Below are 12,672 nucleotides of genomic sequence, written 5' to 3'. Positions count from 1 at the left end.
CATTTGGGTGCTGAAATCAAATGTCTGATATAATAAATATACAAAAAGCTTAAATAATTTGATTGCAAGTAAGGCTGAACACACCGAGACTATAAATTGATCAAGCTGCAGGTTTGTGCGGAAAAATATTTTAACCCTTTTATTTATTTTTTATCATTCTTATTTTTTTAAACTAGCTTTCATGTCTTTTTTTTATTTCTTTTATTAACACATTGTACTGGATGAGTGAAACATGTAACAACATATCGTATCATATTGTGTCATAAGGAAAGCTGCTGTTCTGGTTTGTATCAAATAGTAACGTGATGTAGCTGCAGATAGCTAAGCTAAGTTTAGCAGGGTTAGCCGAAGCTAACATCTGTACCGGTGACGAGCTCGCGAACTTCGTTGTCTGTGGTTTTCCTGAGGAGGCGCAGCAGAGCGGGAACGCCGCCGCAGTTCCTCAGCGCCACCTTGTTGTTGTCGGTGGCTTTGCCGTACACCAGGTTCCTCAGAGCTCCGCAGGCGCTCTTCTGGACCTCTGGCGTCTTGTGATCCAGTAGATCCACCAGGTGCTGGATCCCTCCCAGGTGGCACACCTACACATCCAAAACCAAACAGCTCAGTTTGTGTTATTCTTAAAGTACTGAACAGCTGACTGTTTATCTCTTTCTCCATCTTGTCTCCATCTTGAAATATGTTCTCCTCCTTTTCTTCTTCTGTGTTTCAATTGTGGTTGAAATAATTTGATTGTCGTGTGTCTTAAGTAAAACTAAAACCTCATTTTTAGGGCTGCAACTAAATTATTTTAGTTATTGATTAACCTATTGATTATGCCAAATGAAAAAAAAAAATACATTTTCATTTTATAACTTAAGCCTTTCTTATACAATGTTAGAAATACATTAGAAGACGCAAATAATTGAATACATTTTTAATTTAGAAAATAAACATTGTATTGCAGTAACATTCCTTTAGCAGACGCTTTGTAATTTGTAACAATGGATACAGATAAAAAACATTTCTTAATTGAATTTTGGGTTAAACTGAATTATTTTGTTAACATAATTTGAACCAGGTGAAGCTATACCACTTTAGAAGTTATGAGTTTAGCTAATTTACAGAAAAAGAAGGAATTTTAACCTTAAATGCAAAATGTCTATGTAGATTTTGTACAGATTTGACTTAATTTCTAATCTGAGGGAGTTATTCTGCCCTTTTGTTCAATCTGTACACTCCAGTTAATGATTAATCAGTGACTAAATTAGTTGATTAATCCTTTTAGCCCGACTCATTTTCAAGGAAATGCTGCGACATTAAAAGCCTCCTGCATATGAAGCCACAGTGAAAGCGTTGGCTGCAGGATTTCAGAGCAGAGAAAGTTTGGCTCCGATGTCAGGTGACGTTTTCTTTGGAGCAGATGGTGCTTTGGCTCTGAATCTGGCTGCCTTTCATAAAAAGTCAAATTTAAACTTTGAAGGCTAAGAAATGCCCAGAGCAGCGATGGATAAAGGAAAGTAAAATGAAACATCCTGAATAAACGTCCTGAATATAGAAATATAACCACGTTTGCTTCATGAAATTCGAACAGCAGCAGGTTCTCGCAGAGTGACGCTTGTCTGTGACGCATCGACTTATTTTTATCCAGACCGCCGCCCAGCGTGCCTCGTCACCTTACCTCCACCTTCACCCTGTTGTCTCCGTAGCACAGGTGCTGCAGGTAGGCGGCGGCGTTGGCCTGGACGGAGGGGAAGTGATGCTGCAGCATGTGGATGACCTCTGGCAGCTCCGGGTCACGCCACGCAAACTCCCTGAGCCCAGACAACATCGTGGGTCAGTTTGTTGCTTTTGGACGTTGATTCCAACTAAGCTAAACATAATTTTCTATAAGATCCTCTAAATATTTTCCATTTCAAAACTAAAAACTCATAGTTTTAACAATTTCCTGCTATTTTCCGACTATTTTTGCTAACTAAGCACAAATATTTAATGTAATTCGGTTCCAAATCTTCACAAAAACCATTAGCTTCAACTGACTACAGCGTTGGTGTAGTGTTTAAAGTTAGCGGAGATCAAGTTTATTTTTGATTCAGTTACTCAGAATCAAGAATACCCTTGAATAGGACCTGAATGACAGCATGAAGTAGGCAAGAAGACGTCACAAATCCAAAATCTAAATAAATCAAGAACAGATGTGAAACAAAGTCACTGACATTATCAGTCTGGAAAAGGTTATGAAGTTAGACCTGCAAGTCCCTCTCTAAATGGTTAAAAAAAACATGGAAGGTTTTGGAGTGGTCTAGTCAAAGTCCAGATGTAAAAATCCTCCAATGTTGCAGAATTAAAACAATTCATGCAAGAAAAGTGGGTCAAAATTCCTCCACAATGATGTTAAAGAGTCAGTTCCATGATCATCATACCTTTGCTGCTTCAATAAATACTTATTAGCCTGAATATATATTTCAGAATATGAACATTTACTGACTGAATTACAGGAAATCCCTTAAACAGAAACAACCAGGAGACTGTGAAGGAGAGCCAAAACATTTCTAGTGCAGTTTCTGAGTACCTGGGGTCCTTGTGGATGCTTTCGATGGACGGCGTGCGAGTGATGACCCGGTCCACCAGCGCTGAGTGTCTGTGGGAGTACACAGGCTCAGTGGACACCCTGACAGAGTCGACGAACGCCGCCGCTGAGCTCAGCCCGTAGCTGCTTCTTTGGTACGGCAGCGTGCCGCAATGGCTTGTGGTCCGAGGAAGGGTCCCCATACCTGAGTTAGGAAATACAAAAAAAACTCGTTATGAGTTCTAAAAGGAGACTAACCATTTAAATTGAACACAATGTCTGAAAGGCAGCTTAAATAACGACTAAACAAAATTAAAATGGCTCCTTGGATACTTCACCATTGCCCTCCACAGAGCGCTCAGCTGTAATTCTTTCCATTAGGAAGCTGCAAAGGAACATGAAAGGCTTCAGCCTAATTAAGAGCTGACCTCAGGGAGCAATAATAATCACAGCTTCCCAGCCTGCAAACCACATTTTACAGAGTTAAAAAAAAAAAAGAAGAAATGATCTGAGGAGAAGCAAAGGCCTTAAGATGAGGGGAGTGGCAGACTTTGGTGTGGAGATCAGGTTGTTTGTGCCATTTAAATACGACTTAAATGCAAATTAATGCGCTGGGAGAAATGATGAAGTCTTGTGTTTTTGAAGACTGGCGTCAAAAATACATTTCTTCCCATAACTGGGACCAGATGAACTGAAATTTATTTAGGAGGTTTATAAATGTTGAAAGGTCGAGAAAATTCATTACATTATGTGAACATAGTAAACGTATTCACACCCCTCACATTTGATCACAACCATAAAGTTTTATGAGAAAGGCGAACACAAAGTGGTGCATAATGTGAAAAAATATTGTGAGAATAGAAATCTGAAAGATGTCTCTTTTAGTCTGGGGTCAATGACTTTTACATTTTTACCTTCAGTCCAGCCACAAACAAACTAACAAAGCTTCTTTTAAGAACCCCTATTATTGGACATTTGATCAGATTTTAAATTAAAATAATTTTACTAGTTTCTCAAAGGGGACACTCAATTTTTTTTATTGAATATTCTGTCCAAAACAACCAATGTCTGAAACATATGAAGAACATTTACTTCTATCTACACCTTACACTATAAATGTTTTTTTCTGGAAATTTTATACTTACATTGAATCAAAACATCTCATAAAAACTCCTAAAGCATTTTTATTAAAACAATGCTGTGTTCTTTAGTTTTTGGTGGATTGCTGGTCCAGTGCAACCAGTTGCACGGTGGTGGCAGCATAATGCTACGGGCTGCAAGGAAAGGGAAGCAGGTCAAAGGTGGGAGTAATCCTAAAGGTTAAAAAAGGTTTGATACTCCATCCTCCAATTAACAGCAGCTCTAAACATGCAGCCATAGCTGTAGTGTACCTTAATCTGACCTAGTCAAAGTCCAGATCTAAATCTAACAGAGTCTGTAGAAATACTTCTGGAAGAATGAGCAACATTTTCTGTGTCTAGACATGAAAAGCTGCTTCGTGTTGCTGCATCACTCAGATTCTCCATCTGTTTCTGGTTGTGAGGGTGCAGTACCTGCGTTTGCTCTGTAGAGGGAGCCCTGCGGGTCGTGGGTGGGGCTGTGGTACAGGGGGCTTTGGAAGGAGCGGTCGTCGAAAACAGGCGTCATCTGGCAGTCTGGTGACAGGGCGGCCCGCAGCTCGGGGTCCATCTGCGTCCCGTGGCCGGCGTAGGAGCTGTGCAGCCCTGCAGGAGCACAAACCATGAACCTTATTGTCTAATAATTGATCAATTATTACTATAGATCAGTGCAAACGGTTTTAATCATCTGGGTTATAACAGTTTAGCTCTATATTGTTGTAATTTTTTGTCTAATTCAGTCAGTTTTTAGTGTTTGCTCGTTTTTATGCATCATCATTAGCTAGTCATAGTTTTAGTTTTTTTCATACTTTGGTTGAGTTTTAGGTGCAGAATTTTATAAAGTATTGTATTGTGATTATGATTTAACAGAAGATGCCATTTTCAACTAACGGGTTTTCTTCAAACTTTTGCTGTTGCCATTTTGCGCATTAGCATAAGTCTGACGTGAAAATCAATTTCACATCAGTTTCAAAAGCTAATCAACAGATTCAAAAACATAAAAATACAGGATATTATTTCTATAATTTTTGTATGTTTTGGCTAGTTTTAAAAACACACAAAATAATTCAAGTTAGTTATAGTTTCTCCCCACTATTTATCATTTTTATTCATTCCAGTGAATGAAAATGTTTCAGTTTTTGTTACTTTTATTCACCTTTTTGTGGAAAGCATACATATTTCATGGAGACTTTGTGCAAAACGCCTGCATGCAAAGCGGAGAGAATTCGCCGTTCGGCTTTAAAATCCGCACCACGACTCTGGTCACTGGGTTTGCTGCAGGCTTTGGCATCAGCAAGTCAAACAAACGGGGCGAAGGGTTTTTCCATCCTCCAATCTCGTAGCAGATCAGCTCAAAGAGCGCCCCAATTATAAAGAGGCTTCAGGGCAGAAGAGGGAGGGAGGACAGACTCAGCTGAGCAGCTCAAGCGAAAGATTTGCACATAAAGCTGGTGATGAAGGAGTCATTTCCCTGCTGCGCTTCTCATTTTTTATGATTTACATAAATTTCCTGTTAAGATCAACTGCAGAACATAAAGAACTGTGAGCCTGGGACAGGCGGGACGTTTATGTCTCCCTTCTCAGTCTTCAGCTGCAGAAAGCAGATCTGTAATTTGCAAGTTAGAGGATTTTGAAGGCAGAAGGAAACGGCTGATTCAAGAGGAGAGGTTTGGACCGACTCATTTATTATTACGGCAGTTATGAAACTGGATGTTATTTAACGCCATTAATTATGAAGACGGCTCAATCCTAAAGTCCCCAGGAGAATAAATTCACTTCTATGTTTCTTCAAATGTTTTTGGATGTTTTTACAAAGTAGATTCTTTTATTTTTTTAGTTCAAGATGCACAAGATTGATTAAAATAAACATTATTTTAATAAAACATAAGTACAGTAAGTTGGGTTTTGTAGGAATTTAGCTTAATTAGTGGAACAAATGGGTAAAAAACACCATCAGAAATATTATGCTATTATATAATACTGTAATAATTTTTATTAAGTGTGCCATGAAATCCAACATTTATTGCCTGATGTACCAATAATGATACAAAATACGAGAAATCCATGAAATGATTCATTAAAAACATCTAACAAACAGTTAAAATAATTAAGGTAAAGACTCAAAAGTACCTTCAAGGAAAAAGAAACTTTAGTTTAAATAGGATTTAAGTGAGAAAGTAGGACAACAAGAACATTTTGTCCAACAAGAAGCTAAATAAAAAACGTTTTTCACTCGGATTTCAGTTTCATGCTACCAGTTTAAATGCTAAAGCAGTTTCAGCTGATGTGTTTTTAAAACTATTAACACCGTTTTGTTCTTCTGTTAAAAACATACATCAGTGCTTTGCTCCTGGTTTATAACTCTGCAGAGTTCAGATGCCTCCAAACTGGTTCTCCCAAACAACAACAACACTTCTCAGTGAAGGTTTTTACGCAATAAAAAGGCTCACCAGTCAGCATCTGCTTGTTGGCAGATTCCCCGTCTCTACCTAAGCTACTATTATTACTGGCCTAATCATGTGGCTCCATCTATTGCTTATCTCCCTCGTGTAATCTGGGATTATCATGGATCTGCAGGGTAACCCAGAATAAGTCTGGAAACAACATATATGCCACTTAGCAGGAATTTCTAGCGCATTTTCACACATGCAGAACCATAAAAGAGCATGAAAGTGTCTGCAGCTCTGCCTCGATTTAAACAGGATGAAAACCATCTGCAAATCTGTGCGGCGTCAGGCTTTGCGACAGAATCAGACCTATATGGGTCAGAGTGAGCGGCTTTGGGCAGCATGCAGGAGTAAATCTGCGTCTCTGCAGCCTCAGCAGGGAGAGCCGTCGATAAACAGCTAATAAAAGCAGGAGGGATGATAAATCTGGCTTAATGTTTGCAGAAGAAAGACTTCTGAGCTCAGAGAGATCCTGGTGCCAAAGTTAAACACAGTCAGTTCAAAGCTGCATTGATGCGTTTCTTTTTGGTGGGAAATTTGCTCCGAGTGCGCCTCAAAGACGTTTGTAAGCCGGGCTCAGCGAAGAGTCTGGCAGCAGCACAGAAATAATCCTTTCTCAAGTTTCTCAGCAAGACGCGGCTGTCTCAGCTAATGATTATTTTGATGATAATTAATTTAAGCATTTTTATGCAATGTTGAAAAATACATCAAATTCAATTCTGTTTTTCAAATAAGAAAATATTTTTAAATATCTAAAATGCAACAACAGTATTGATGAGCATTTTATCATTTGTAGAAGCTAAAAATACTTCTAACATCAACATGTGAAAATCTCAGTTCTTTCTGCTTGACTAAATATCAATACAGTGATCTGTTGATTAGTTTTTGATCAATCAATTAATAAGTATCGCAAAATGTGCTTAATAGGCCTTTTTTATTTATTTTTACAAAACATGAACCCTAAAACTATGGGTTTTTTATCTTAAATTGAAACTCTGTTATTGTTTTGTACAGTTTTGGTTTAATAACCCCTCACAATGTGTTTTTTCAGTCTTAACACTCAAGCTAACAATTAACCAATGACTAAATTAGATGATAATTATTTCATTAATCGATTCATCATGATTCAGGTCTAGATAAAAATAATAAAATACACAGTTTGAAGACTGTAGGACCATCTTACAGTCGTCCTAGTCATCTGTTACCGGGCAAAGCTGATTTGTAGAAATTTCTGTTTACTGGCTGAAAAGAAAACAATACCACAAGGAAGTGAAGCAAAAATAAAAAGACGCTATGATGCAAGAAAACCATTACAATCTAGATGAGCCGCTGTTAAATTTTAGTGGCTGAAATGGCAAAAAACAATGAACCAACTGTGAAGCAAGGTGCATTTTCTCCTCACTTTAAAAGCTAAATCCAGCATCACAATGATCGAGCAGGATAAAGCCGACTAATATTAAGCTCCCAGAAAGGCTTCGCCTGCTGAAAATCTGAGGATTAGGTTTAAAGAGTGATCGGACATCCAGCTGAAGGTTGTTGAAGGCTAGAAAAACCATGTGGTGAAGCTGCAACCATTGATACTAAAACAGTTTCCTCACAGCCTGAAATTCCACAGAATCCCACTGATCATGCTGAGTGTTTCTTCACGCGATACTACTGAGTCTCTCTGACTTGTTTTCCTCCTGCACATCAATCACAGCGTCCAACTTTGTTAGCATGAGGCCTTGGCTCAGGGTGAAACCTCTGTATTCCTCTTTTACACCAGCTTGCATCATGAAATTCAGCTGCATTTGGAAAAGTTTCGTCTGCAAACGCAGGAAGAGAAATCCGAGTCCGCATACAGTAAGTGACTCTGCACCGTAAAAACTGTTTACTCAGACCAAAACTAAATTATTACAGCAACACAGAAAATAGTTTCAAGTTTATTCAGACCAGTTTCTCTCTCAGCAGCGGTTTTCTGCTCAGATTGTGGCCTGAGGTGAGAGCTGACCTCTCAACCTTCCCTTTCATATTACAGATTCAAATGATGGATACAGCTTTGCAAGAAAAATGTTTGAGCTACAAAAGTGGAAAATTTTTGTCTTTTGAAACTCTAAAAATTTCTAAAAGTTGCAAATTGTCGAGAAAAATTTTGGATATTTTGAAAATAATCTCAGAGATTTTCTTCAAAGCACAAGGACATTTCTGAGCTCTAAAAGTCATCTCCAAAATTTATTTTGAGATTAATCTCATAAGTTTTCTAGAAAAAAAAGAAGGAAATTTATGAGTTTGAAAAGTCAAAAATTTTCTAGAAATTTTCTGAGATGTATTTCAAAGTTTCCAAGTTCTTTCAAGCAAATTTTCAACATTTCAAATTCAGAAATGTCCTTGTTATTTCTAGAAAATTCTGAGATTTTTGGCGGAAATTTACTCCAGTTTTTTTCTATATAAAGCCGCCCTAATATGCAGCCGTACATCGATAATTAATGGTAGGCTGATTAACTGTTTGCATCCCAGCAGGAGGTATGTGGTCGTATTTCTGACTGACCTATCAGGCTGTCTGGGCGCGGCAGGGCGCTCCTCTGGTACAGGCCGTACGGATCGGCGCCGTAGGCCAGCGACTGGCTCTGTCTGGGCAGCGTGGAGCCGTAGTGCTGAGGCATCGCCGTCATCCCTGAACGCAGCGGAGACCCCGTCAAAGCCCTCCCCTCGATCAAGGACAGGGTGGAGCCCAGGCGGCCCCCACCTCCTACACCTCCTCCGTTTCCCAGGGCCTGCGTGGCGTCGCTGGGGGAGGTGGGAGATGGGCAGGAGGGCGGCATGGTGGTGCCAGGGAAGACGGCGGCAAGCGGTTTGGGCTCAGACAGGATGGGCGAGTCGTAGGTGCTGCCCTGGGATGTTCGCATGGAGATTCGGGATGGGGAGACAGTTCCGGTCGTGCCGCAGCCGGGCGACTGGCTCCTGGAGGGGAGGGAAGCCATTCTCCTCAACATCCGACTGGATGCCTGGGAAAAAAAAATAGGTTAGTCTTCCCAATCCAGTGGAAATGTGACATTTAATTAGTCTGATAAAGGACTCTATTTTTATTACTCCTTCCATAAATGGGCTTTAATTTTCACAGGTCATTATGTTTGTGGGAATGCTATTAAAGTGTGCTTGTGTTGAGGAGGAAATGTTATTAATTTGAGCTAATGGGCTTGAAAATCTGCTTTATGGTGCAGAAAAACACACAAAAACCATCAGCGCCCAGCAGAACCTGAGACAGTGAAACAGATTTACCTTTAATAAGCAAAAAATAATAAAGATAAGCTGAAGAAAATGTAATTTAATTAAACTGATTTGATACATTGGCTACACTTTAAAAATCGAAGCTTTGCAGATGTTTGGCGTAAAACATCACTGAGCATCGGCTAAATTAAGAGAAAATGGAAATGAGTTCATTAATATCTGCCACTCCTGTTTGATCTGTCACATAGAGAGAATAATGTGACACTTTAAAGGTGGGGAATAACTTGATGCTCATGGCAATAATTATCAGGCATGCAGTCGCTGCTGTCAGTCAGAAGTAGAAAAGAAACAGGAGGCAGCTGTTTCCGGTCGAAGAGAATATATTCTCCTCCTGTGTGGCTCCATAGAGTCGCCATGGTTGAGCTTTATGGTCTTTTGTCCAGCTCTCATTATGTTAGCCGCCTAAAATGAGTGTTTTTAACCTCAGGGTTTTTCCATCTAAAAAGCTTCACAGTAATGAGTGGAAATTGAAGAACATTAAAAGATTTCATCTACTATCCAAGATGAACGATTCATAGGAACCGGAATATAATTTACGACGTATTTCTTAACTCAAACTCAAAATCCAGTAGCCATTATGCTTAACAAGTTACCACAAATAGTAAGAAACTAGTATTTATATTCAGGGTGTCAAAAATTAATGCTTGCAGATCTAATAGTTGTATAATTTTACAGCATTATGCAAATATTTTGGTTGCTTTTCGAGTTGCTAGTTGCTGGTTTAACTTATAAATGATTACAGACATAAACGGCTGAAACTAGATAGGATGCATTTATGACTAAGCCTGCCATAATAAACAATTAATCTCATGATAAATTAAAATTAACTCTATAATTTCTATTCTGAGGAATATTTTTTTTACTTCATAATCCATTTTATTAATGGTTTTGGTTAAAAATGTTTTTTATTGCCTTTTTATTTATTATGTTTGGTTGTTGAGTTTTATTTTGGATATTAAAAATCTTCCGGTTTCAGTTTTATGTGTTCTTTACAAATAATTAACATTTATTGGTCTTTAAGAGGGAAAACTTAGATTATGCCATTGAAAATGGTTTCAAATCAACATTATTATCGTTTATTGCAATAATTACTGGGGCAATTTACAGTCCAGTAGAATTTGTTTTTGTTACTGACCTAGTTATGTCATAAAATACCACTTTTTTATTCCTAATAACAATAATGAGACTTATATATTTGTTTTGAAGTAAATACCTGGTTTTAATTGTGAAATATTAAGTACAAAAGCCAGAGTTAAATACAGTGTACAAGAAAAATAAGGAAAGAATAATTTGTATTGTTTGATTTCTGGATCATTTTATGTTTTTATGTTTACTTTTATGTGACAGTTGTTTATAAAAAATAGGAGGATAAATTTAAATAATTTCAGTCCCATCCAGTTACTTTCTAGTCACATGAATGCCGAGTCCCAGCTGAACCAGTAGCTGATCCAGTGGTTAACCCGCATGAGTTACCAACTAGGACAAGTCTTTTTCTTCTTGTCTTGTTCCCGCTGCAGTCCTGCTTATCATTCTGAATAAAGCAGCTTCCTCTGATTCTCAGCAGTCACTAAACCTGGGAGTAGTAAAAAAACTCTGACCTGAACATTCAGAGCCACATATATACAGTTACAAAGTCGGCCTTCTGTCACCTGGAGAACATCTCCAGGATTAAAGACGAATGTCTCAGTGAGATCTAGAGAAACTCAACCGTGTGTTTAACTTTAGTCACATTGATTATTGAAACAGGAGAGCAGATCCTTCCAGATCTCTCAGGTCTTCTGGTTCTGATCTGCTCTGCATCCCCAGAACCAGAACCAAACGAGGAGAAGCAGCATTCAGCTTCTATGCACCACAAATCTGGAACAAACTTCTATAAAACTGTAACACAGCTGAAACACTGAGTACCTTTAAGTTTAGAGTTGCTTTTGAAACATCATAAATGAAACATTAATCAAGTAATGTTTCAATTATTGACTGTTTTCTCCATAACTTTGTATTTTTTTTGTGTGTTTTTCTGAAACAGCACTTTGAAATGCCGTGCTGCTGAAATGTGCTGTACAGACAAACCTGACTGGTTGATGAAAGTGAGGTTAAAGGTCAAACTCTACCTGCCCAGAGGCTTGACCTTCTGCTCTGGGGCTTCTGGACATCGAGGCTCGAGGTTCTGAACGCACCACGTTCTGGTTGCTGTAATAGCTGACGCTACTGTCTTGGTACCCGCTGTCTGAATACGAGGTCATGTGGGCTGAATGACCTCCTGACCCTGAAAAAACACCAAATAATTACAGTGCCACATCATCACAGATTTGTTAAATAGCATGGAAATGTGTGTTATGCTTTAATGTTGCTCCTTGAACAATCTGCTGTCCTACTTTCTGCTGTAGGATGAGGAGGAGGAGGAGGAGGAAGCATGTGGGGGATATTTTTATACTCTGAGACCACTCCAACTGTATGGAATACAAATAAGCCCAAAGGCAATTTGTTTTAGCATTTCAGATTGTGCATATTTACCGAAGTGGGAATTAACCGCAGAACGTCGGAGGTTAATCGGCTTTCAGAGTCATAAATACGAGCCGTGGTTTTGAGACAATTCCTATAAATTATTTAAAAGTGTGGAGAAAAAGGAAACAAACACAAGGCTCAAATCAGCATTTGCAGCCACACCAGCTGCTCCGCTGCTGCGCTCCATCACCCGCCCATCTTTGGCGGTTTAACACATGCTGCCAGGATGGAAGCAAAGTGTCAAACGCTCCAGTGAAGGTTCCTAATGTCCAACAGGGAGCCGCTGCAGCTGCAACGCAGAGCTGCAGGTGTGGAAGTTTTACGGCTAAAAATAAAACGTGAGGAGCAGAGAGGAGACAAACTTTAGTTTCTGGGTGTTTTAGTGAACCGGAAAAAGCTAGAATTGTTCTTCATTTAGGTTAAACATGCAGAAACATTAATTAATTATGTAATGTTACTGATCAAATTATGAAAAAATGCCTTTTTGACCAAAATACAGAGGGTTTATCTTGTAAACACAGCTGATGCTCTCAAAACTTTACTGCAGCAAGAGCCGTTAAACGCTCACTGGTTACCATGGTAACCTGCATTTATCTTGATGTTTTAGCATGTTGTCAGCGAACTACAACTGTTTACAACATTGTGATAAAATAAATTATGATACTAAATTGACATGAGTGTGAATGAGGTGCATCTTAATGACCCATAAACGTTAAATGCAGGTGTGAGAGAAAATGGCCCAGACTTGTTTTTAAGCATTTATAAGTCGTCACTATCTGCCTTTCCTTTACAA

The 12,672-nt window shown here is 38.8% G+C and overlaps 1 protein-coding gene across 2 annotated transcripts in view; it reads right to left on the bottom strand.

The window, feature by feature from the left end:
* Positions 1-12,672, bottom strand: part of LOC103457508 (plakophilin-4-like) — a 32,874-nt gene that overhangs the window by 7,881 nt on the left and 12,321 nt on the right. For both annotated transcript variants that reach the window (XM_008397702.3, XM_008397693.3), the window contains exons 6-11: positions 11,486-11,640; positions 8,638-9,094; positions 4,099-4,269; positions 2,549-2,750; positions 1,658-1,790; positions 365-578 (exon numbers count right to left, since the gene is read on the bottom strand). In XM_008397702.3, the coding sequence (XP_008395924.1) occupies positions 365-578; positions 1,658-1,790; positions 2,549-2,750; positions 4,099-4,269; positions 8,638-9,094; positions 11,486-11,640 (1,332 nt within the window). The remainder of the gene's footprint in view (positions 1-364; positions 579-1,657; positions 1,791-2,548; positions 2,751-4,098; positions 4,270-8,637; positions 9,095-11,485; positions 11,641-12,672) is intronic.

Source organism: Poecilia reticulata, chromosome 2 (genome assembly GCF_904066995.2).
Source record: "Poecilia reticulata chromosome 2, P_reticulata-male-v2, whole genome shotgun sequence".
NCBI classification, from domain to species: domain Eukaryota; kingdom Metazoa; phylum Chordata; class Actinopteri; order Cyprinodontiformes; family Poeciliidae; genus Poecilia; species Poecilia reticulata.
Note: the sequence above shows the minus strand (reverse complement) of the source record. Positions and strands in the feature narration are given on the sequence as shown.